This window comes from Carcharhinus amblyrhynchos, chromosome 19 (genome assembly GCF_965287045.1).
Source record: "Carcharhinus amblyrhynchos chromosome 19, sCarAmb.v2.hapA, whole genome shotgun sequence".
Lineage (NCBI taxonomy): Eukaryota > Metazoa > Chordata > Chondrichthyes > Carcharhiniformes > Carcharhinidae > Carcharhinus > Carcharhinus amblyrhynchos.
Genome location: NC_137342.1, coordinates 52,682,752 through 52,708,965, shown reverse-complemented (window position 1 = coordinate 52,708,965; position 26,214 = coordinate 52,682,752). Strand labels below are relative to the sequence as shown.

The 26,214-nt window shown below is 43.1% G+C and overlaps 1 protein-coding gene across 4 annotated transcripts in view; it reads right to left on the bottom strand.

Moving 5' to 3' along the window:
• Positions 1–26,214, bottom strand: part of sema3ab (sema domain, immunoglobulin domain (Ig), short basic domain, secreted, (semaphorin) 3Ab) — a 366,890-nt gene that overhangs the window by 75,879 nt on the left and 264,797 nt on the right. For all 4 annotated transcript variants that reach the window (XM_080207779.1, XM_080207780.1, XM_080207781.1 and 1 more), the window contains exon 6: positions 12,309–12,402. In XM_080207779.1, coding sequence (XP_080063905.1) covers positions 12,309–12,402 — 94 coding nt within the window. The remainder of the gene's footprint in view (positions 1–12,308; positions 12,403–26,214) is intronic.

Sequence of the window (26,214 nt, the reverse complement as noted above, 5' to 3'; positions counted from 1 at the left end):
GGGAAGCTATCTCCTTATTAGTTCAGTGCTGAATATTGTTTGATGTTACAGTAAGGCACCCTGAAATTATCACTACATTAGAGACATTATATAAATACACACTGTTGTTTCCCACTTTTTAGAATTCTCTTTGGTTAAAAGTTCAATTCTGCCAGATGCCATCCATTGAATTTCAATCTGCTACAGGCAAATAATAAAACCCAAGCAGCTTAATACATTTCCAACTGCACAGAATAATCTGTACAGAATAATCACAGGTTCGAGTCCACTGAAAGGATTTGGACTGTGTTGGGGGATCCAGGTGAGAGTAAGACACAATTCAAGCTTTGCTTACATGATTAATGATGTCACCTGAACCCCTTGAGATACCTGATTGCCTCGTAACACTTTCCAGAAAAATTGTTTTATCATTAACTTAAATTAAGAAGTGAAATTGCGATGAATGACGCAGTAATTTTCCAAGGCTGATAATTCAGCTTTACAATTTATCATCTTTTTGTGTAAACTGTACAATGAAAAGCTTCATATCGAACAGTAATGTTTGCTTTTCTGGTGACTGACTCAACACGTTCTGGTGGCTGACAATCAGTGCCATTATAATGAATAGATGTGACGTGATCTGTCTGCTCTTTCTTGGTGAGAGTGCTGGGAGAGTGTCCCACTCCTGGGACGTACTGACACTCTTGTTTGTTTTAGCCTTATTAAAAGCGTGCTTCCTGCTGACAGTGCCTCAGAGGAGCGCTGAGCCCAATGCTTCATTTACACTCCCCAACAGGAGAAGCATGTGTGGATGGAACTGACTGAGTAATGGAAGCAGGAGGAGGAAACACTGAGGCATTGTAAAAGCACACAGCTCATTCACAACTTAGTGTGTAAACCTGGGTTAATAATGTATGCCCTGCTTAAGAGTGTAAGATTTCCAAGTAAATTTAAATATTATTTATTTCTGTTAAGTTCAAATATAGGAATATTTTACAGTCAATGCTGAGATTTCTTATTCTGTTTGCAGGTTAGGGTATCTAACCTAACATTGTGCTTGCTCTGACAGGTTTACAAAGTGCCCTTGTGGAACACACACTGGACATTCTCATCCTCAGGTCCTGAAGAATCTCTCCTTCATTACTGACGTCTTGCCTTGTGCTGTAATTCACAGCTTCAAATCTGCAACTCTCAATCATAAAATCTACCCAGATATTTCACCCTTGAAATTGGAATGAAATGCCAGGATGTGACAGAATCAGCAATTTATGTTAATTAGGGAGATAAGGTTAAATCATTTCCTTAACTGGTTTTAGTGTAAAATATGTCAGGCTTACGAATTAGGTACAGGTTGAATTGAGCAGTGAATTCGTCATGTAGCAGAAATATTTACTCAATGCAAAAGCACTGAATCTCACACAGCGTGGTCTCAGTCGGAGCAGCTCCAGATAAACTGGCTCCCTTTGCCATTTCCATCTGTTAATGTACTTCACTGTTCACCAAAAGAGCAAAATGGAACACCATGTACTGTGTCGTGCGTTACTCGTCATTCTTACACTATCCAAGCTCCAGGCTGACGCACATTATTCTGTTTCTATAGATTTTATGCAGCGGTGCAAACATGCACGGAGAACTCGGCACTCAGTCAAATCTCTGTTCCATGTAGTGGGATGGGAATCCAGCCCAAAGGTGGATGGAAGGAACGTGACCAAGAGTCTGGGGGGACGGGGGTTGGGGGGGGAGTGGTCAGAGGAAGGTGAAATTTGGCTGCCGTGTAAAATAAGCCAAACTAAATTGGCAGCACATTGGTCTGATTATATTTCCACTGATCTCAAATCAGGCTGAGTGGGAAACAGTCCAAGTTTCATCCCCTCCCAGTGACAATTGCTGGTGATGGGTGTGCAGCTGGTGCAGATGTGGGGTTAGTGTAGCGGGGCGGGGTGGGGGAGGGGTGCGAAGGGAGGGTGGTGGGGTGCGAGGGGGAATTTGAGGTCAGGATGGGAGGTGGTGATGAACCTATAGGCTGATATTGTCCGTTTTCTCAAGCTACGACTGGGGCAGGATTGTGGAGACAACTCTATTGTTGAGTTTCTAAACAAGTGCTGACAGGATGTTAGAGGCAAAGCAACACATTTCTGGGGCATTTTTTTGTATTTAACAGGGTCAGAAATGTCCCTTCTCTGGGGGATGTTGGAAATCGAGCACTTCATAAATGCTGACATTTTGGAACCTGTATGACTCCCAGCCACGTAGACACAAAACACTAAGTTCATCTGTAGGCACTAAGCAGATTAATGTCTGCATTTAACAAATCCACAGGAACAACAGCTTTCATTTATATCGCGCTGCTAAGGTAGTGAAATAGTTCACGGTACATCACAAGAGTCAACAAACACATTCTAACATCGATCAACATCAAACAATGAGTATTGGTGATCAGGAGTTTAGTAAAGCAGCAAGTTGTAAAAGAGGGAGGGGTAGAGAGAGGCGGAGAGATGCAGAGAGGGGTGCAGAGGGGTAGAGAAGGGCAAGAGGGGTAGACAGGGATAGACAGGGGTAGAAAGGGGTGGAGGGGGCAGAGAGGGGTGGAGAAGGGTGGAGAAGGGTGGAGAGGGGCAGAGAAGTGGAAGGAAATATATGGAATAAATGATATGTGACACCCCCTGTCTATTTTGCTTTCTTCTTTGTACTTTCTTGTCCTCTCTGTGACTATTTCTCTTTTGGTTTTGATGTTCCTTTCTTTTGATAGGGTGTAGCCTTTCCCATTATTTCCTACTCGAGGCCAGTTTTCATATTTATTGACTCACTCACAGAATTGTGGAACTTTATCATTTTAAAACCTCCTGTTAGAATTTCTCAGAATGCAGTTTCAGTCGCAGAACTGAGATTACGGAGCAAACTGTTTTCCAACAGAAGGACAACATTACCTTAATATTTCACAGCATTCTTCTGCTCACAACCCTAGTCCTCTCTCTCTCTCACACAAACTGTTTCTCTGTCTCCGTCCCAGCCACTCTGTCTCAGTCCTTCTCTGTCTCAGTCTCAGTCCCTCTGTCTCTCTGTTTCAGTCCTTCTCAGTCTCAGTCCCTCTCTCTGTGTCCCTGTCTCTCTCTCTCTCACTCTCCCCCTGTTTCTCTCTCTATGTGGTGCTCGCTCTCTGTGTGTCGTTGTCTCTATGTCCCTGGGAGGAAAGTTTCCGTCCCACCTCCCATGGGATTTGTAGCGGAAGAGGCTAGACTGTGCACATGTTCATTGACCTTGGGTGGGATTTTCCGGTTTTGGGGGAGCGCATCCGGAAAATCCCACACTCCATCTCTCTCTTCCTCTCTCTCTGCCCCTCTCTCTCTCTGACTGTCTCTCTCTATCCCTCTCTCTCGCTCCCTGTCTCTCTCATTCTCTGTCCCTCTCTCTCTCTGTCTCTCTCTCTCTGTTTAGCTGTATTTCAGAGCTGATGAGAATTAGTTGCCGGCAGTTCAGGATTTATTGATTTCTACTGGAATAACAATAACTCAAACTCTGAAGATTATCAATGAGTATCTGTAACGTGACCGGGAGAACAAGCAAAACACAAGGATTTTATTTTCCTACCCAGGCCCAGATTAATGCGGAGAATTTGTGAATTCTGAGAGGAATGTGAAAGCTATTTAAGAACATAAGAACATAAGAAATAGGAGCAGGAGTAGGCCATCTAGTCCTTTGAGCCTGCCCCGCCATTCAATAAGATCATGGCTGATCTGAAGTGGATCAGTTCCACTTTCCCGCTTTCTCCCCATAACTCTTAATTCCCTTGTCTGTCAAAAACCTATCTACCCGTGTCTTAAATATATTTAGCGAGGCAGCCTCCACCACTTCAACAGGCAGAGGATTCCAGAGATTCACCATCCTTTGAGTGAAGAAGTTCCTCCTCAACTCCGTTCTAAACTGCCTCCCCCCTTATCTTGAGGCTGTGCCCTCTAGTCCTGCTGTCCTTTCTAAGCGGGAAAAACCTCTCCACCTCTATCCTATCCATCCCATTCATCATCTTATATGTCTCAATAAGATCCCCCCTCATCCTTCTAAACTCTAACGAGTACAAGCCCAGTCTATTCAGCCTCTCTTCGTAGCTCAACCCCCTCAACTCCGGTATCAGTCTACTGAACCTCCTCTGCACTCCCTCCAAGGCCAAAATATCCTTGCGCAAGTGCGGCGACCAAAACTGCACACAGTACTCCAGCTGCGGCCTCACCAATGCCCTATACAGCTGCAGCAAGACCTCCCTACTTTAATATTGAATCCCCCTCGCGATGAAGGCCAGCATCCCATTTGCCTTCCTGACCACCTGCTGCACCTGTACGCTGGGTTTTTGTGACTCATGCACAAAGACCCCCAGGTCCCTCTGCACCGTAGCATGCTGCAGCTTTTCGCCCTGTAAGTAGTAGTCCTTCCTACTATTATTCCTGCCAAAGTGGATAACCTCACACTTACCAACATTGTATTCCATCTGCCAGGTCCTCGCCCACTCGCTCAGCCTATCTAGATCCCTCTGCAGACTTTCTACACCCTCTGCATAATTTGGTTTTCCACTTATTTTTGTGTCATCAGCAAATTTCAACACCTTACACTCAGCCCCCTCCTCCAGATCATCTATATAAATGGTAAATAGCTGAGGCCCCAGCACCGATCCCTGGGGCACTCCACTAGTCACCAACCGCCAATCCGAATAGCACCCATTGACACCTACTCTCTGCCTCCTATTTGACAATCAATCCTCTATCCACGCTAACACCCTACCCCCAACTCCATGCTCCCTAACCTTCTGTAACAACCTTTTGTGCGGCACCTTATCAAACGCCTTCTGAAAATCGAGAAACACCACATCCACCGGTTCCCCTCCATCCACCGCACGAGACACATCCTCATAGAATTCCAATAAATTTGACAGACACGACTTCCCCTTAACGAACCCGTGTTGCGTCTGCTCTATCAAACAATTCTTCTCAAGATGCCTCGCTATTTCTTCTTTGATGACGGATTCAAACATTTTCCCTACAACAGACATTAAACTAACCGGCCTATAATTCCCTGCCTTTTGCCTGCTACCCTTTTTAAACAGCGGAGTAACATTAGCCGTTTTCCAATCTTCTGGCACTTCCCCGGAATCCAGCGAGGTTTGGAAAATAATCACCAAAGGCATCCACTATCACCTCCGCCATTTCCTTCAGAACCCTGAGATGCATTCCATCCGGTCCTGGGGACTTGTCCACCATCAGTCCCTCTAGTCTGTCGAGCACTAACCTCTCTAGTAACAATGATCTCATTCAGGCCCTCAGCTCCTACCATCTTCCCATCGTTAACACCCGGCAAATTATTCGTGTCCTCCTCCGTGAAGACCGAAGCAAAAAAGTTATTCAAGGCCTCAGCCATTTCCTCATCCCCCACCACTAAATCCCCCCTCTCATCCTCTAAGGGTCCAACATTCACCCTAGCCAGCCTCCTCCTCTTTATATATTTATAAAAACTCTTACTATCCTTTTTTATATTTAGCACTAGCGTAGATTCATAGTCTAACCTTCCTTTCTTTATCAACTTCTTCGTCATTCTTTGTTGATATTTAAACCTCTCCCAATCCTCTTCTCGCCCACTACTTTTAGCCACTCTAAACGCATCAGCTTTTAATTTAATACTCTCCTTTATCTCCTTCATTATCCACAGCTGATTATCCCTTCTCCTATGATCCTTCTTTACCATCGGAATAAATTTCTGCTGAGCACCAAGAAAGATCTCCTTAAAGATCCTCCACTGTTCCTCAGCAGTCCTACCGCTTAATGTTACGGAGCATTAAGCTTGTCAAAAAATTTACTTGTTCTTTTCAACAGAGAATTTCCATTGTAGCAACAAGAAATCTTAGCACAGGAAGTGAAAAGGTGAGATGTAACAATGGCAGTGGCAGATATTGTCATGGAGCATGGTTCTGTTTTAAAATGGAACTCTCAGGATGTGAAAAAGCTGTGCAAAGCTGGGATTTATTTCCCAGTCTTTGTTGTCGTACATTTGGGTCACTTGCTGAGTTACTTTGGAGGGTAGTTAGAGTCACAATGGTGAGGTATCAGAGACAAACTAAACCTGGTAAAGGCAGCAGCATCTTAATGAACCAATTGGGTTTTTCGGTAGTTTCAAGGCCACTTTCGCTGGTAACAACTTTCATTTGCAAATGGAATCTTGGCATTTTTTGGTAAAGGAATAGATTATAGAAATAGTGAAGTGTTGCTGCTACTGTACAGAGCATTATTGAGACTGCACTGCGAATATTGTGGACACTTTTAGTCCCCTTACTCGAGCAGGGATGTAATTGCACTGGAAGTGGTTTAGGACATGTTTTTAGAACAGTTTCTGAGTTACTTGTAGGGATTGATCTATGCTCAGAGTTTTATAGAATTACAGAATTCCTACAGTACAGAAGGAGGTCATTCAGCCCATTGAGTTTGCACTGATTGTCTGACAGAGTATCTTATCAGGCCCATTCCCTTGCCCCATAACTATAACCATAACCCCATACATTTCCTAGGGCTAATCTATCTAACCTCCACATCTTGGGACACTAAGGGGCAATTTAGCATGACCCATCCACCTAACCTGCACATCCTTGGACTGTGGGAGGAAACAGGAGCACCCAAAGGAAATCCAGTAGACACAGGGAAAACACACAAACTCCACATAGACAGTCATCCAAGGTCAGAATTGAACCTGGGCCCCTTGCACTGTGAGGCAGCAGTCTAACCATGTTTATACTGGTGACAGGTGTTCAACATGCCTACCTATGCTGGACAGGCATAAATGATAGTTATGGAAATGTATGATTAAGTTGTCATCAATATCAAGTGTTACAAATATTTCTAAGTTTGTTACGTTCTGGAACTATGTCATTAGTTCAGGGTAAAATGAAGAGGGTCATGTGATCTGTGATGAACTCTACCTAGCTACATGTCTGAACAATGGTGCTGTTAAGATTAAAGGCAGATTGGTTTGGGGAAGAATACGCAGGCGTTCACACTTGAAGACAATGGCAACAACATCTGTGTTTACAGTAGTTTTTCTGCTAGTCTCCAAATTTCTAAGAAGTTGCTAAGAATGTTGGCTTGTCAGCACTTGTACTTTAAACTGTCCATTTAATTTCAAGATAATCAAGACTGGAGGGCTCAAGGATAGCTAATCAGCATTTCCACCTGAATACAAGGCCCATGTGATTCATGTTGCAGTGACATGGGGTTTAAGAGGACAGGTTTCTAAGACACCCAAAAGACTCACAAATTTAGGTAGTCTGTTAGGAGGAAGAGAGTAGCTAGTGGTTAAATGATTCGATGGTTCAATGCATAGAATTATGGGTGGAAGCTTATAGTTTGAATGAAAGGACTCATGAAGATCTGAATTGGGGCTGGAAGATTAGCCAAGCTTGTGCTAATCTCAAGGAAATCTCCAACCATGGAGGACTCTTGGATGATTAAAAGTTACCAGGCTAAGAAAGGAAAATAATAGAAGTGAATCATTAGGAGCTAAGATTCATTTTGGATTGGTTTCAGGAGAATTAAATGTTTACTTGAATGACAGTGTAAATTATGGCTGCTAAATCTCAGCGGTGGAAATAAAGGAGAGAGGTTGGGGGAGAGGGGTGGTGGGGGGGTGGGGAGGCTGACGACCAGGATGCTGGTAATGGGGGCTTGTCCACATGTGCCAATCTCCCTAATTGCCTCTCGAGTAGGATTATGTCCTGCCCTCCACCACCTCCCCCCCTACCAGCATGTATCCCCTGGCGGAACGAGTACTGGAAACTCAACTGAGTGTGCCCAAAAAAAAGTAGGAAAATCTTCTGTTTTCCTGCTCACTGGGCATTTAGTTTCTTTTTGGGAAACTCACGCCCCACCCTCAATACCTGTGAGTGTGTTTACGGTTATGTTAAAAATGAAAGGGGAATGTTGTGTTCTATAGTTCAATGCACAAGAGACCTACAAAACTAGTTTAACCAATAGTGTTATTGGTCTGTTTGTTACAGTAAAAGTTTTAAAATGCAAAACTTGGTTATGTCATCGTATCAATTATCAACTGTCAGTATGATTTTTTTAAGTTATTGGTCTGTAGAAGGATTACATTACAGGCAACGCTGATTCAGCTGGACTGCCAATGGAACACTGATATTCAATGTTGCTGAGGCAGCAGAAAGTCATTGTGAAGATTGAAGAACTGAATCAATTATAGAGAAAAGAAAACTGCAGTAAGTCAGTAGCAATGTAAAAACAATTGTACCGGCAAGTGCCGTACCTGGGGGACATTCTGAATCAGCTGTAATCAACTGGGTATCATTTCACATTGAGACTCAGTAATTATAGGTTCAAGTCTCACTCTAGGACTTCAGCACAGAACTGAAGGCTGACATTGCAGTGAAGCACTGAGGGAGTGCCGCAAAGTCAGTAGCAGGAGTTTTTCAGTCTCATACGCCCCGTCACTACTGGCAGCGAAGATAGAGAGTTTAGTGCTCAGCCAAAAATCCATTCACCGCAGCGGGACTGGAGAATCCCAGCCATGGATGAGATCAGAGAATTTGGGCCAATGTCTCTGGATGAGCAGGGAAGATTTGCTTGGTGTCCTTGTCAATTTTTATCACTCAATTCACATCAGAGGAACAGACTATCTGGTTATTATCACACTGCGACATATTAACTGCCCTCCTTCCTATGCTGATCGATTGATTTGAAATGCATTGGGATACAGTGAAAAGTATTGTTACTTGAGTGCTATACAGACAATGCTTCCTTTCAGAGAATCCATAGGGCAGTAGGAAAGGAGAGGATGCAGAATATAGTGTTACAGTCACAGGGTGTAGAGACGATCAGCTTATGTGATAGGACCATGATAGAATGAGAGTAAAGGATGGAATTAGAAGGTATACTGGGGCTTGCAAGAAGTCACCTCACTCCGACACCCGCTCTGTAACGGTGATGACTCATTGGAAGTATTTCATAGAATTCCTACTGTGCTGAAGGAGGCCATTCAGCCCATAGAGTCTGCAACATTTCTCTGACAGAGTATCTTACACAGGCCCTCTCCCCCACACTTTACCTGTAACCCCCCCTAAAACTATTTCTTTGGACACTAAGGGACAACTTAACATTCCCAATCCACCTAACGTGCTCATCTTTGGCATGTGGGAGGAAACTGGAGCACTGAGAGGGGGTCATAGAGTCATTCAGCGCAGAAAAGGCCCTTCACCCCTCTGAATCTCCTGCCCTGCACACTTAAACTTTACCTGCTCATGACTGAGCCCTCAACCCTTCAACTAAGAGGAACAGCCCAACATTGGTCAGTGGCAACATCTTCCAGTCCCACCGCTGTCAAAAGGTCTTCCCATTATTTGCACCACCCGCCACCAAGAAACCCACATAGACTCAGGGAGAATGTGCAGACTCCACACAGCCAGTTACCCAAGCTGGGAATTGAACCCAGGTCCCTGGCGCTGTGAGGTAGCAGTGTGTGTAAAGCATCTGTGATCATGAAGTGTGCTGTGTAACTCAAGGTATTTCTTCCCCTTTCTTATCACAATTACCTGTCAGTCTATCTGTAGAACGTATCACTGCAATTGCTGTCACCTCCACCACCCGTCCCCTTTACCCCCCCCCACCCCGTTTCCCACCATCTCCCCACCCCCCCCGCCATCACGACCCCAACCTGGAGTGGGTGAATCAGTGGACCGGAGGGAGCAGTAGGAGTCTCTTAAAATCACCCTAAATCTGCAGTCAGTGCCAAATGAGATGAATGCAAACAATGACAACCCTGTAGCAAACCAGGCCAAACAATGACTATCCCATTACCAAACCAGGCCTAAAAGACCATTGTTTGATTTGATTTGCTACTTATGAATAATTTAGGCAATTGATTGTCTAATTTTAAGATGCAAGATATATACCAGCACAATGACAATGTTAAAATGCAATTAATAATGCATATTTTAATGCAACTTTGGAAAATCTGAATAGATAAGTGGAACACTAACTCATCTTGCAACACTTTTCCTCGAGTATTACTTCAAGTGCTTAGCTTTATTCAGGATTGTTGGATTAGCAGAGGGATTCCTTACTCTAAGAGTGCTAGATTCACTTTCAAAACCAGTTTTTTTCAGGTTTGCTTATATTAACTGTAAATTTATCATTGGTAAAAACAACTTTTTAACTAAAGTTCTTGTATTGGGACATAAGTAAAGTGAACATAGTGAAGGACAGAGTTAATCTCTTAATTCAACTCAGCTGATGTTATCAATCTGAGACTCAATTCAATGTTATCAGACTTTCATCCCTCAGTGACCCCAGCATTCTGAAAATCCGATTTTGTGTTAACTACAAATGGCAGTCTTTGTAAAGTCTTGATAAAATATCTGAAAGGAGAAGCTGCTTAAAGAAACAAAATGCCCAGAATTAAAATCAGATAACATAAAACAAGGAAGGAAAGTTGGAGTTAAATTGTGTTATTGCAAAATTTCCATATAGCAAGAGCAGCATGTCAAACACATTAAATTCCAGAAGCAGCACATTACAGTCTTTACGGATACAACACCACAATCCGAAACGCAACCTCTAATAGGCTTCCCTCGCAATCGGGTGGATTTTCTTCCGAGAGGTGAGTGGTGAGGGTCAGGAAATTTCCTGGCTCAGCCCACTATATCTCAGGAGGAGGTACCTGCAGATTTTTGTTCTGAAAGAGCAGGTATTAATTTGAGCTGAGACCATCACCCTCCCCAGAGAGAGTCTGAAGGCAGCCATAGGGGCTGCCAAGTGTGAAGGTAATCTGTTCAAAATCTGTTATGACACAGAGGTTAATCCCTTTTACCTTGTGTCGTAATTTACTAAATTTTTTTGATTTTGATTTGATTTATTATTGTCACATGTATTAACATATAGTGTATTGCATCTTGTGCGCTATACAAACAAAACGTACCATTCATAGAAATGAGAGAGTGCAGAATGGAATATTACAGTCATAGCTAGGGTGTAGAGAAAGGTCAACTTAATGCAATGTAAGTCCATTCAAAAGTCTGACAGCAGCAGGGAAGAAGCTGTTCTTGAATCGATTGGTATGTGACCTCAGACTTCTGTATCTTTTTCCCAATGGAAGAAGGTGGAAGAGAGAATGTCCAGGGTGTGTGGGGTCCTTAATTATGCTGGCTGCTTTGCTGAGGCAGCAGGAAGTGTAGACAGAGTCAGTGGATGGGAGACTGATTTGCATGATGGATTGGGCTACATTCACAAATTACTTGGGAAAGTGTTGTCTGTTCTTAATTAATGATTCAACGTTCATTAATATAACAGCCTGATGACAGCTTTAAGTGAACAATTAACAAGGTATTTTGTTTAAATCACCAGGAACTTTAACTGAACAAGGTACATTTTGACTGAAATGCTGTTCAAATAGTACAAGGAACATCATTACCAAAACAGTAATAACAGAATTTTTATCACTCTCAAAGAAAATATACAACCAGCACATAGTGGAAGTTTTGGAGTTCTTTGGTAGCTGTCTGCTGTCTATAAAGTCTTTCCGACTCAGTATCCTTCGGTTAGATAGCTGGATAATTCTCTTAAGGGTTATTTAAACTGTCAGGGGTGAAGAGCTGCTCGAGAGAGGAGTGCTTTTTTGATTGGCTGCCCTGGCCTCTGGAGATGCTCTTCCAAGATGTTCTCTTTGTGCTATGGGACTTTCTCCCCATTATAATTAAAACAGAAAGACTCTCTAGTCCTCACATCGCACATTGGGAGGAAGGACTGGAAGATTCTACCTCAATGGATCTGCCACATTATTGCAAGAGTTTCTTATCAACAGCACTGATTCTCCATGCCTGACTTTCCACTCCTTATCATATTGGATATAACCAAACTCCAAACAAGTCTAGTGGCTACTCACTGGTTAAGGTAACTAATTTTTTGCATAATTTTTGGTTTTGTACATTTCTTTTATATTGAAAGGCAAAAGTCATACATGACTGGTGGATCACAGTTTGAAACAATTGTAGTACTTCAAGTAATGTGAATTGACAGATTTGACTGGTTCAATGCGGCTGCCACAGGGAATGTGATTATATTGATCACATCACAAACTTTCATTTGGGAGAGATTGAAAAGTGTGAGCCTTGTTGGGACTGAAACAGCAGAATTCATTATTTGGATGGTTTGATTTCTATATCGGCTGTTTGAGAGTCGCCATGCTTGCAATGAATATGTACAAGCATTTAATAGACCGTCATGTAACCAGGTTGGTGGAACATCAGCAATGAATTGGGTGAATTCCTGCCAAACTCCAAGTTTACTCACCAATCAGAATGGAAGTGGTCAGCAGCTTTGGGTCATATGGGCTTTTTCCTCTTCCATTCTCAAAATGCGATGTTTCGAGTTTGAATACATGTTCCTGTTTGCATAAAGATATACGATGATTAATATAATTCTCGACCCTCACTAAAACAAATAATTCAATCTTTAACACCAAGATTAATGAGACAATTATAAAGCTCATAATGGCTTTTTAAACGATTTTACTGAACAGGATATTGTTACCCCGTTTTTCAAGGTTGCAGCATTAATTCACGGACCTGTCTATGGCATACATACAGCTGGTTATTTCCTCTAACTGCAGGGAAAGGAGTTTGCATATCGATTTGACAGCCTCGTCTCTGTCAATTGTGAAACAATCTACAAATACGTCTGACTGGAACATGTACTTCAGATTCGCAAAAACTATTGGGCATTAACACATGAATGTTTAACACCATCACATCATTCAAAATAACAGAGTTACGTTTTTCCCCTGGAGTCTCTGCCATCATTCCATAAGATCATAACTGGTAGGAAAGTATATACTTGCCGTTGTCCTCTGTCCATTAATACTTTTGAGTAACAAGAATGAATCAATCACAGAATCCTTACAGTGCAGAAAAAGTTCATTTGGCTCATTGAGTCTGCACCAACTCAGACCCAGGCTTACCCCATAGCCCCATGTATTTACCCCACGAATCCCTAACCTATATATCTTGCAACACTAAAGAGCAACTTAGCATGGTCAATCCACCTAACCCGCACATCTTTGGACAATGGGAGGAAACCCTCCGGAGCACCGGGAGGAAACCCATGCAGACACGGGGGGAACGCGCAAGCTCCACACGGACAGTCACCCAAGGCTGGAAATGAATCGATTTCCATTGTGAGGCAGCAGTGCTAGCCACTGTGCCACTGTGCTGTCCACATTCAGGATGCCTTTCTCTGCTCAACCAATAATGTTCAACGATTTCATTCTGTCTTTCCTTAATTGAATAATGACTAAAATCTAAGGTCCATGTTGGTTGAATTTATATCGCTAATTCTAGTTTGGCACATTTACAATCAAAACATTCAATAAAATCTCAGCGTAAAAAAGTGAGAGCAGAATCTCCCTGAGGATAAAGTCTAACTTCTGTTATTGTGCAATGACATTATTAACCCAGTTTTTATAAATGTGTTTACATTTGGATGGATCCAACAATCAGTGAAAAGGTTCAAAATACAAAGTAACATTTTAAAGGAAGAGGAAAGGTAATTTTGTAGTTCAGTCTTTGCAAAGTAAGTGGGTAAGGTTTTAACACATATATTGGACAGGGGAATTGTTCCAAAATCTTGATCAATAGAAAATAATATTTATTTGAATCAGTTTCCAGGAACACTTTCCAAGGAATTCCCTCAAATTGTAAGGAGTTTCGTCATACTGATTATATCAACAGACAACCTCCTCTTCCATGACACCACTGAAATCATTGGATTTAATAAAGATGCAATCACACTTCCTCTCCGAGAAAGCACACTCTTTATTTGCCACCAGTACTATTCTCACTGAGCTCAGCTCTCCAGAACTGCCTGCCCCTGTCCCAATCTAACCACTCCTGTTCTAGTTAATACAACTGTTGTCAAAAGGTCCGCAGTGTTGCAGGCACCTGCATGTGTAACAGCTTTATTTCATGAATGGAAAAAGAATTCCTCTTGTACACGTGCCAGATGAGACTGTGTTGTGTATTTTGGAAAGCACTACGTTTGAGAATGCCTCACCCTGAATCTTGTTCTTCAATGATGGTTACTGTGAATGACTCAGCCAGCTCCACGATGGAATGGGAAATTAATTATAGCACTCATTTCTATCCTGCCTTTTAATCAGGTCTCTATCCCCTATTCTAGAATTCAGTCTGTAGGATCATTCACTGTCAACTAATTAGAGTTTCCATCATGTCTATAAGAAGATCTGTTGCAGATCTGAGCACAGGGTTGTAAATGGAAACAGAAAAGTCCATCCTTCTGGAAGATAAAGTGATTGCAAAACAATGTTATTAAAAACATAGATATAAATTAATCCACAATTTTATAAATAGCACAGTGAGGGGATTTTAGAATTCGCCAGCTGATGTAGAAATACCCAAGACCTAATTATATTGCAGGATTTTAATAATAGCGATTCTTTAATGTCATTAGAGAGGAAACATTGATTTATTCAGATGGCAATAATTCCAGCTCAATAGATTTCTGGAGACTTAATCGCATCAACAATTTTGAATCTCTTTCCTTAGTAAGTGAAACCAATTCTCCGAGTGCACTGCCAATAAAAACCTCTTTTTGTAACAAAGTAATGTCAAATGGAATTAATCACTTAGCATTTTAACATGGTGAATTGCCCTTAAAGGGACAGTTGCTTTAGGGGCAACACAGCAGAGTCAGAGTCACATGGTCTGTGATGCCCTTAAAGGGACATCACCACACGTGGACAGTAACTTTTAATAACGGTAAAATATATGGAAGCTCTTTGTTGTGGTGACTCTTTTACTTACGGCATGCAATATACAATTAATGAAAGCCAGCGCTATCAATTCTACAGTTCGTCATGTGTTCCTTCCAGTAACAGGACAGACAAGTATCATTTCAGTGGCTATTTATTAGGCAAGGTATAGAACACTTGACATAGCTGAAGAAAATGAATAAAGTTTGATGAAAAATAACACAGATTAGTGATTTAAATGGCCAACATATTAGTTCTGATAAAACAGAGCTGCCTTGAAGGACGATACCATGTCTGTCCTCTCAGTTTGATGTAAAAGATTGGAAGGCACTCTTTCAAGAAGAGTAGGGTGTTTTCCACATGTTCTGCCAATATTTATCCTTTAACCAACATTACTGAACACTGATTACCCAGTCAAACATCATATTGCTGCTCTGGGAGCTTGCTGTGCACAAACTCTCCATACTCTGCATATTACACCAGTGACTACACTTCCGATATACTTTCTTTAGCTGCAATGTGCTTCAGGATATCCTGAAATCATGGAAGGTGTGATGTAAAGTCTTCCCCTTTCGTAGGAAAATAAATCTATCAGAAGAATAAGACTTACATTTATGATAACTCCCTCTGTCACTTTGTGAAGTGTGGGCTAATCAGAAGCAGTCAATACACGCTCGCGACTAAACAACCTCCTCAAGGAAATTATTAAAGGTTTAAAGGAAAGAAATGTGACTGATGTAGAATTTCAAAACCTATTTGTTTAAGTGAGAACTAAATGGATATTCTGTGATGACCAAGATTAGTTAGCGATGTGATCCAGGGCTTTCCAATCAAAATATCCATCTTCTCTCCCCCATGTTCCGGAGGACAGCTCATGGCCATGGGGTGGGAGGTAGAATGGTACAAACAAGAATTGCTAACACAGAATTCAGACACGGCAGATTGCGATAGAGCGTATAGGAGGCTGGAGGAGAGCAGATTAAGGGAATGGAGCAGGTAATCAGCTCAGTGAAAATTTTGGAGAACAGGGCAGACAATGCGTACTTAATCTAAATATTGAAATTTACAGTGAACTGAAGGAACAGAGTGAGTTTGAATTGAATTGAATAAAGGGTGTCTAAAATTGCTACGGCGCTCCGAGTGCAGCTAAGACAGATTCACTGTCATTTCCATTTTCTCAAACTCCAGATGCAAGGATTTGAAATGCAAAGAACCGCATTCGCTGCAGCCTGCTGTCCAACCCGTAAGGCAGGAACGGCGGTGACTCAGCTGCCAGAGGTGAATGGCCAACCAAGCCAATTAAACCCCAAATTGAGGGTCACCTCCCTGGGACTGCTGGCACCTTGTATGTGCTGGACCTGCCCCTGTGCCATGTGGGAAGATTGCCAATTACAAGGGCATGGTTTCTGTGGAGAGATGAGTGAGGGAATGCCTCAGAATCTTGGGCCGGTCCTGCAGCACCATGTGACCCATGGAGGGTTTACCCCTCTAATCGCTGGGACATGCCGCCTTGGCCCAGGCAAAAAATTACACCTCCCTGCCACACTTACAGAGGCACCTCAAACAGGGGGACCACTTGTTCTCTCTCTGCCGAGGTCACCTCTCTCAGCGAAACCTCTGAGGCTATAGAGCTGCTGGCCTCTGATTGGGTCAGCAGTGTGGAGAGTCAGTCTTTGATCTTTAATTGGACAGTGAGCCCAGCTGACAGTAAGAGGCCCGAATGGGACAGTCACCACCATGGCCCCGCCATGCGTCTCTGCAGCCTCAGAATGGACACATGGTCCTGATATCAATCCGTAGCCCTCCTTAGTAAATCCCAGCAACAGATTCACATCAATGATGCCTGAGCTGTGAGGATAGAATTATCTTAAGGCTCCAAAAAAAACCTAATTTATGGGAATTTAAACAAAAAAATAAGTGTTGAAACTTTGAAAGTTTGAGAGAGGTTCTGATGTAAGGAGTTATATTTGCTATTTTACTGACCAATGACAAACAGCATAAATTTTAGGATTGATACTAAAGACATAAAGAAACAGGTACAAATAAACCTAGTTGTGTGAGAAGTTACCCAGGCATGCAATGGAACAAGTCTCCTGACTTTTGAAGTTAAAAATGAAATGCTTTAGAGAGAACTATATCTGGAGAAGTTGTAACAGCGAGTGGTACACTGGTTTAGAGTGCATTGTTCTGTTGTGGAGCTGAACCTACCACAGAAAGAATGAAACCACAAGATGCTGGAAGACTCAGCAGCTCTGGCAACAACTGTTAGGAGAAAAAAGAGCTGACGTTTTGAGTCCAGATGACCCTTTGTCAAATCTAAAAGGTATAGAAAGTGGGAGATATTTATTCAGCAGGGGGAGGGAATGAAAGATGAGTCATAGCCACAGAAAGCAGGGAAACCACCTAATAGCTGTCCACAGAGAGAATAAAGGGTGTGAATGGCCTAGGGGGCAGAGATGTTGACAGATGGAGATGTTGGGAGGGGAGGGGGGACAATGGGACAGAGGTAGAAAGTAGAAAAGGGTAAGTGGGGAGGGGGGGTAGAAAAAATAAGAGGAAGAGGGATGAAGTAGGGGGAAGGAAAGAGTGGGAAGGAGGGAAGAAAAATAAAGAAAGACCATAAAAAATAAAAGGTAGAGAACAGTAAAAAATTAAATAAAATAGAATGAAAATGAAGAGGCTGGGGTGAGGTAGTTGAAGTTGTTGAATTTGATGTTAAGACGGGAAGGCTGTAAAGTGCCGAGCTGGAAGATGAGATGCTGTTCCTCCAGTTTGTGTTGAACTTCACTGGAACGTTGCAGCAGGACAAGGACAGGCATGTGGGAATGGGAGCGGGATCGTGTGTTAAAATGGCAGCAGCCGGAAGGTCAGGGTCCTGATTGAGCACAGACAGAAGGTGCTCAGTAAAGAATGGGTTGAATGGTCTCCCTGTCTGCTGAAATTTCTTGAATTTTGTAACATTTTTTAGCTCAGGTGCATTCTGTTCAGACTGGGAATTGCTTCAGCAAGCATTAAAAAATCACACAGCAGCTAATAAAAAACAGAAAACACATCCTTAACCCTTCAATTCCTCCGGAGTGTGACAAACATTGGTAAAGAGAGATACTGTCTGTCATTATTGATACCCTTCATTCCGAACTCTTACAGAGGAGAGAATTTGATGGAATTTATTTTTCACTTCCATGTTTCATTGTTAGCAGGAAGTCTGAATTTTGTATTAATAGGCCATGATTGTCGATTTTAAAAATGTTTTGTAGTGGACGCTCATTATTTTTAAGATTTAAAATTGAACAGAAAACTGGGAAAAGGAATAAGTTGACAGGAAAATTCCAGGGACTTTAATCTTCCCATTCAGCTCCAATCTTTCCAAACCTCAGGAAACAAAACAAATTCTGTTCAAGAAAATGCAATTTACACATAATTTACACGTGATAATTACACCGTTCACAATGTAACCATGAAACTGGAGGAGGATGTTTGGAGGGGTGTGAGGAGGAGACAATGCTGATACTTTAGTGTTAATTGCAATTAAAAGTGACATTGCAAACATCCACTCAAGCTCTCGTACCTGGCATTTCATTGCATTTTTGACTTTGTTTTCTCAGAGTGGTCGGAACATTTAGGGCTCATTTTTACCATTGCATTGCAACCATTTTCGGGCACTCACTGCCTCGCGCACTCACTATCTATTTGAGCCATCTCATTTGCATAAAAGATGCACAGAAATGTTTAGACCCAATGTCTGAAAAGTCCAGAGACCAACATAAGATTGTGAAGGATTGGATTGTTAACAAGGTGCTAACTTTGTGAGTTTATTTTAAACAAATAAGATGATTAGAGGTTTAGATAGGGTGGACAATGATAGCCTTTTTCCTTGGATGGAGAAAGCTAGCACGAGGGGGCATAGCTTTAAATTAAGGGGGGGTAGTTATAGGACGGATGTCAGGGGTAGGTTCTTTACCCAGAGGGTGGTGAGGGATTGGAATGCCCTGCCTGCTGCAGTTGTAAATGCGCCTAGTTTGGGGGCGTTTAAGAGATCCGTGGATAGGTTTATGGATGGAAAGGGTTTGGTTTAGGTTAGAGGATCATTGTTTTTTAACTGGTTGGCGCAACATCGTGGGCCGAAGGGTCTGTTCTGCGCTGTAATGTTCTATGTTCTAAATGGCAGCTGGATGCCAAGGTTGATTCCCTCCCCCCTTTCCCCCCGAATTCTCTGTTCTCCCCAACCAGAGCGATGATGTTGTGACATCAGGTGAGATTTTATACAAGCCTAGGGGAGTGGCCAGGTGGGAAGAGGGCGTGGGGAGCATGGGGGGCGTGGAGAGGGTGGCAGATGTGGGGAGGGTGGAGGTTGAGGGGAGGGTGGGGGGAAGCTAGGGGTGGGGATGGAGTGAGAGGAGCGGGAGGCAACACCCCTGATTTCCGAGTATAAAATTCACCCCATTCCCTCAGTTTCTCATTCCAAGGTGCTGAGTACCTGCCGAGTGCCCCAAACTTTCTGCTTTTATTCCATCACAGTTATCCCCCCAATCAGTACGAGTTTGTATATTCTGTGTCATAGTTTTGCCACTTTGCTGAGTTTTGTGTTAAGATTCGATTTGCTGATATCACTCACTCCACACAATGAGCTCAATTTCCTGGAGCTTTTTCCAATCTACTGCCTCAGGTGGGCAATGTCCAGCCCAATGCCTGCACTGAGACTTTCTCCACTGGATTTGTAAATATTTGAAGAAAGAATGCTGAAGGCGGCTCCCACTAAATCATCCTGGTGGCAGTGCCTACCCCGCCGGCAACCTTGGCTTTTAATAGATCAGGCACCCTGCCCACAAATACACACCCACCACCCCTTCACCCCTCAAAGAAGCCACCCGAACCCTGTACCAGCCACCCCCCCCATACTGCCCCCTTGCACTGGGTGGATCCCAGGTCAGTACTGTCTGCGCATGACCACCAACCCCCACACCTGCCCTGGGAGATATACTCATCTCTGTGCCCTCAGGGGAGACTGACAGTTCACCAAGTTCCTGTTTTACAAAGGTTGTTGTAAACCTGGCAGACTTGGTGTCACATCAGTGGTGGTGGGTGGTAGTGGGACCCTCAGGTTGGGGATAATTCAGCAGAGAAACCCACCAATGATATTAAACTGTACGGTCATTGGGTTTGTTTCATTGCATGATGAGATTCCCGTTACAACCTTGTTAGGGGTGGAGACAATCCAGCGGGAAGATTTCCGCTGGCGTGAATTCCGTTTTGGACACTCCTGTTGTATTTCTTACCCACGCTGCCATTCCTGTCCACTGAAAATAGGGGTGAGAACTCCCAGCCTCTGTGTCTGTCTGTGATAAACTGTTCATTGTACATCACACCCTCGTTAAATAACTGACATGTGAATGTTACTTTGCGAATAAAACTTCTGAACTTACACAAATCTCAAACCACATTGAACAAGGCGTTCCCTTTGGAACCACCTGGCATCATATACGACTGGAAATGTTCATGAGAATTTTTATCAAGGATAGACATTGGGTGGGATTTTCCAGCCCTTTCTGCCAGTGGGATCTTCCAGTCCCGCCGATGTCAACCACATACTGCGGGTTCCCTGGCAGCAGTGGGTGCAAACAACAGGAAAATCTATTGACAGCAGCGGGACTGGAAGATGGGTGGGGTGGTGGTGGAAGAGGGCGGTTGATTCTGCGATGGTCTTTCATGTCTATAAATCTCTGTGTATAATTACACATCTCACAATTATGCTGCATCGATACCCAGCCAGCTGTCTCTGGAAAACATCTCTGAACAATTAATGTGCTCTGCTGCCTAATGTAGGGAGAATGAGTTGAACGCCCTCGGCAGTTATAATAAACCTAATTATAATCAAATTCAAATAATAGTCAAACTCTTCATTCACACTTCATTAATTTAAATTATCTTCTAAGTATATTTCATATTATTCATTGAACATCCAGGTATCAGGCTGAACAAGTTATCATGGAATTGGGGGGAAGCTGAATGAATAAGTCACAGAGCCAGGAATCGAATATTACATCCTTGTTCATCCCAAAACCATTAAATCCCGCCTGTTGTCAGTGGACCTTCCAATGGCTCTGCCTCTCACCCTCTCCAATTCCCGTGGCAGGTGGGCTGGTAAAATTCCAGCCATGGGGTCATTTTGACAGAGAATAAGGCCATTGTTTCATCTATTCCATGCCGGCTCACAGTACCAGTCCCATTCTCCCATTCTATTCATGTAGTCCAGAGTTTATCCCTCTCAAATACCTATCCATTTTCATTTTGAGATCATTCATTGTCTCCACATCCACCAGCTTTGCAAGCAACAAATTTCAGGTCATTACTATCGTTGCTGTGTGAGAAATCGGGATTTCTCCAACCCAACTAAAATCCCCCTATCCCTAGAACTATTCTGAACTATTCTGACCTCTCAATGACCCTGTTAAATTCTGGTAAATCTCCCCACACCCTCTCAATGACCCTCACATCCTTCCTAATGTGTTGTGAGCAGAACTGGATGTGGTCCAACCAGACTTTATAAAGGTGTAGCATAATCACTCTGCTCTTACACTTATTGCTTCTCTGTAGGAAGTCCAAACTTCCATATAGTATGCCAACTCGCTCTGTAAGTCCTGTCACCTTCAAACATTACGTAGAAATAATAGTAGGAGGGATTACTATTTAAAGGGTGAAAAGCTGCAGCATGCTACGGTGCAGAGGGACCTGGGGGTCCTTGTGCATGAGTCACAAAAACCCAGTCTGCAGGTGCAGCAGGTGATCAAAAAGGCGAATGGGATGCTGGCCTTTATAGCGAGGGGGATAGAATATAAAAGCAGGGAGGTCTTGCTGCAACTGTACAGGGCACTGGTGAGGCTGCAGCTGGAGTACTGTGTGCAGATTTGGTCGCCGCAGTTGCGCAAGGATATATTGGCCTTGGAGGGAGTGCAGAGGAGGTTCATTAGGCTGATACCGGAGATGAGGGGGTTGGACTATGAAGAGAGACTAAATAGGCTAGGTCTATACTCATTGGAGTTTAGAAGGATGAGGGGGGATCTTGTAGAGACATATAAGATAATGAAAGGGATGGATAGGGTAGAGGTAGAGAGATTCTTCCCGCTTAGAAAGGACAGCAGGACTAGACGGCACAGCCTCAAGATAAGGGGAGGGCAGTTTAGATCGGAGTTGAGGAGGAACTTGTTCACTCAAAGGGTGGTGAATCTCTGGAATTCTCTGTCCGTTGAAGTGGTGGAGGCTGCCTCGCTAAATATATTTAAGACACGGGTAGATAAGTTTTTGGTAGGCAAGGGAATTAAGGGTTATGGGGAGAAAGCGGGAAAGTGGAACTGATCCACTTCAGATCAGCCATGATCTTATTGAATGGTGGGGCAGGCTCGAAGGGCTAGATGGCCTACTCCTGCTCCTATTTCTTATGTTCTTATGTACCCCAAGTCCCTAGACATATTGTCGGAATGGGGAGCAGGGGATGCCAGTGATGGCCGTTGGAGGGGGTGGGAGAAGGTGGTTGTGGAGGTGGGAGCTGGCTCAGACTGGGGGTAGGGAGGGGGATGGAGAAGATGCTGACAATCAGGGGGTGGATAGGGAAGTGCTCATTTGGGAGTGGTGAGGAGAGTGTGTTGGGCTGGGGGGAAGGTTACTCGGGTTCTAATTGGGATTCCCTTTAAAGATGGTGCCCCGATCTCTGGGAAGCCTGTTGAGAACAAACGCCTCCCCACCCTTCCCAAATGATGGTGTGAACCACATTCCTTTCATTTTCTGGCAGAGTATCTGATCTGGAAGTAAAATCTGGACAGAAAACTAATCAGTTTCTATGGAAAGAAACACAACGGTTTTCTCACTGGAAATAACTCTCTGGCATTTTTGATAAGATTCCCCCAACATTTCTCTTCTTCCAAATTGATCCTAGTGTTCCATCATCAACTGTTATTTATCATTTATATTAATGATTTGGATGAGATTATAGGGGGCATGGTTAATAAGTTTGCAGATGACACCAAGATTGGTGGCATAGTGGACAGTGAAGAAAATTATCTCCAATTGCAATAGGATCTTGATCAACTGGGCAGGGGGCTGACAAATGGCAGATGAAGGTTAATTTAGACAAATGAGAGGTGATGCATTTTGGTAGATTGAACCAGGGCAGGACTCACTCAGTTAATGGTACGGTGTTGGGGAGAGTTACAGAACAAAGAGACCTAGGGGTACGTGTTCATAGTCCTTGAAAGCGGAGTCACAGGTGGACAGAGTGGTGAAGAAGGCATTCGGCATGCTTGGGTCTATTGGTCAGAACATTGAGTGCAGGAGTTGGAAAGCCTTGTTGAAGTTGTACAAGACATTGAAAAGACCACACTTGGAATACTGTGTGCAATTCTGGTCACTCTATTATAGATAGGATAATATTAAACTGGAAAGAGTGTAGAAAATATTTTCTAGAATGCTACTGAGACTTGATGGATTGAGTTATAAGAAGAAGCTGGATAGACTGGGACTTGTTTCTCTGGAGCGAAGGAGGCTGAGGGGTGATCTTATAGAGGTCTATAAAATAATGAGGGGCATAAACAAGGTAGATATAAACATTTTTTTCCAAAGATAGAAGAGTCAAAAACTAGAGGGGATAGGTTTAAGGTGAGAGGGGAGAGATACGAAAGTGCTGAGAGGGGCAATTTTTTCACACAGAGAGTGGTGAGTGTCTGGAACAAGTTGCCAGAGGTAGAAATAGAGGCGAGTATAATTAAAAAGCATTTAGATAGTTACATGGGTATGATGGGTACTGAGGGATATGGGCCAAATGCTGGCAATTGGGATTAGCTTAGGGTTTTTTAAAAAAAGGGCAGCATGGATAAGTTGGGCTGAAGGGCCTGTGTCCATGCTGTAAAGCTCTACGACTCTAACTTACTTTCAACCAGGAGATGGAGCACGAATTGACCATTGCTCCCAAGATGTCAGCCTAGATCATGTCTCATAGATGATTGCAGAAGGATCTAGATAGGCTGGGCGAATGGGCCAGGAAATGGCAAATGGAATTTAATGTTGGCAAGTGTGAGGTGGTCCACTTTGGTAGGAAGAATGGTAGGAAGGACTATTACTTACGGGGCGAAAAACTGCAGCAGGCGACGGTGCAGAGGGACCTCGGGGTCCTTGTGCATGAGTCGCAAAAACCCAGCTTGCAGGTGCAGCAGGTGGTCAGGAAGGCAAATGGGATGCTGGCCTTCATAGCGAGGGGGATTGAATATAAAAGTAGGGAGGTCTTGCTGCAGCTGTATAGGGCATTGGTGAGGCCGCAGCTGGAGTACTGTGTGCAGTTTTGGGCACCGCACCTGCGCAAAGATATTTTGGCCTTGGAGGGAGTGCAGAGGAGGTTTACTAGGCTGATACCGGAGTTGAGGGGGTTGAGCTATGAGGAGAGGCTGAATAAACTGGGCTTGTACTCGTTAGAGTTTAGAAGAATGAGGGGAGATCTCATTGAGACGTATAAGATGATGAATGGGATGGATAGGATAGAGGTGGAGAGACTCTTCCCGCTCAAAAAAGACAGTAGGACTAGGGGGCACAGCCTCAAGATAAAAGGGGAACGGTTTAGAATGGAGTTGAGGAGGAACTTCTTCACTCAAAGGGTGGTGAATCTCTGGAATTCTCTGCCCATTGAAGTGGTGGAGGCTGCCTCGCTAAATATTTTTAAGACGCGGGTTGATAGGTTTTTGATAAGAGAGGGGATTAAGGGTTATGGGGAGAAAGCGGGAAAGTGGAACTGATCCACTTCAGATCAGCCATGATCTTATTGAATGGCGGGGCAGGCTCGAAGGGCTAGATGGCCTACTCCTGCTCCTATTTCTTATGTTCTTATGTTCTTATATTCTAAATTACAAAACTGTTAATGAAAGGCTGACTGAAGCATGTGGATGTGTCGACGGGAAATCTATCCACAAAGGAGCACATAGTGAAGGCAAACTGAATTCTAAATATTTGGTAAAACGGCTGAAATTTGCTAAGCCTCAGTTCTCTCCTGATTATTGTTGGTAACTAGAATAACATGAGCTTATAAACCATTCTTTATAACATCCACACTGAAACAGAATTGTCAGAAAAATATTGCAAACAAATTCAAAAAATGGGAATTGGAAAAATTGGGAATTATTGAATATGCATCAGAATGCTGCATTGTGATATAAAGAGAATAGACAGAGTGGGAAACGGCAGCATTTATTAAAGAATGGTACACTTAACTGTGCAACACTTGATTATCAAAATCGCTCAACTATCAGAATCAGCGTTTACGTCCGCTGAACATTTTAAGTTGTAATTACTGGTTCCAATTTTCTGAACTCTTCATTAAGTAAATTAATCCTTTGTTTCTGATGCAGCCCAATCGAAAATGAACTGGAATAAATGCTCCCTAAAGCGCAATAATTTAACCCTTTCAATACTAAAGAAACTTCTCAGTTTTCTTTCCAAAGCTGCATGACATCTGGAAAAGTGTTTTCCTGGGAACATCCAGCGAGTAGTGAAACAAAATAAAAACACCACGAGATCACCAATATTACTCAATTCATAGAGGATTGGGAATAGTTAAAAAATATGACTGTAAAATATGTAAAAAACGAGTTGGAAATCAATTTTTACAAAATCAGATTAGCCATTGTTATCGAGTTAGAGAAACTCAGAAATCCTCAGCACTATTGAGAAAATTGGAATATTTGGGTCAGGATGGATTGAACTCAATGTAATATTTGGACTGGCCAATCTGTCAGTGACTACATGTTGTACATTCCTGATTAACGAATGAATAATAATATATATTAACATATAATAATAATACATATTAACATATCAAATACGTTATAAGAACATAAGAAATAGGAGCAGGAGTAGGCCATCCAGCCCTTCGCGCCTGCCCCGCCATTCAACAAGATCATGGCTGATCTGTCGCTGCTCAGTTCCACTTTCCCGCCCTCTCCCCATAACCCTTAATCCCCTCTCTTATCAAGAAACCCATCAACCCGCGTCTTATAAATATTTAGCGAGGCAGCCTCCACCACTTCAACGGGCAGAGAATTCCAGAGATTCACCACCCTTTGAGTGAAGAAGTTCCTCCTCAACTCCGTTCTAAACCGCTCCCCTTTTATCTTGAGGCTGTGCCCCCTAGTCCTACTGTCTTTTTTGAGCGGGAAGAGTCTCTCCACCTCTATCCTATCCATCCCATTCATCATCTTATACGTCTCAATGAGATCTCCCCTCATTCTTCTAAACTCTAACGAGTACAAGCCCAGTTTATTCAGCCTCTCCTCATAGCTCAACCCCCTCAACTCCGGTATCAGCCTAGTAAACCTCCTCTGCACTCCCTCCAAGGCCAAAATATCTTTGCGCAGGTGCGGTGCCCAAAACTGCACACAGTACTCCAGCTGCGGC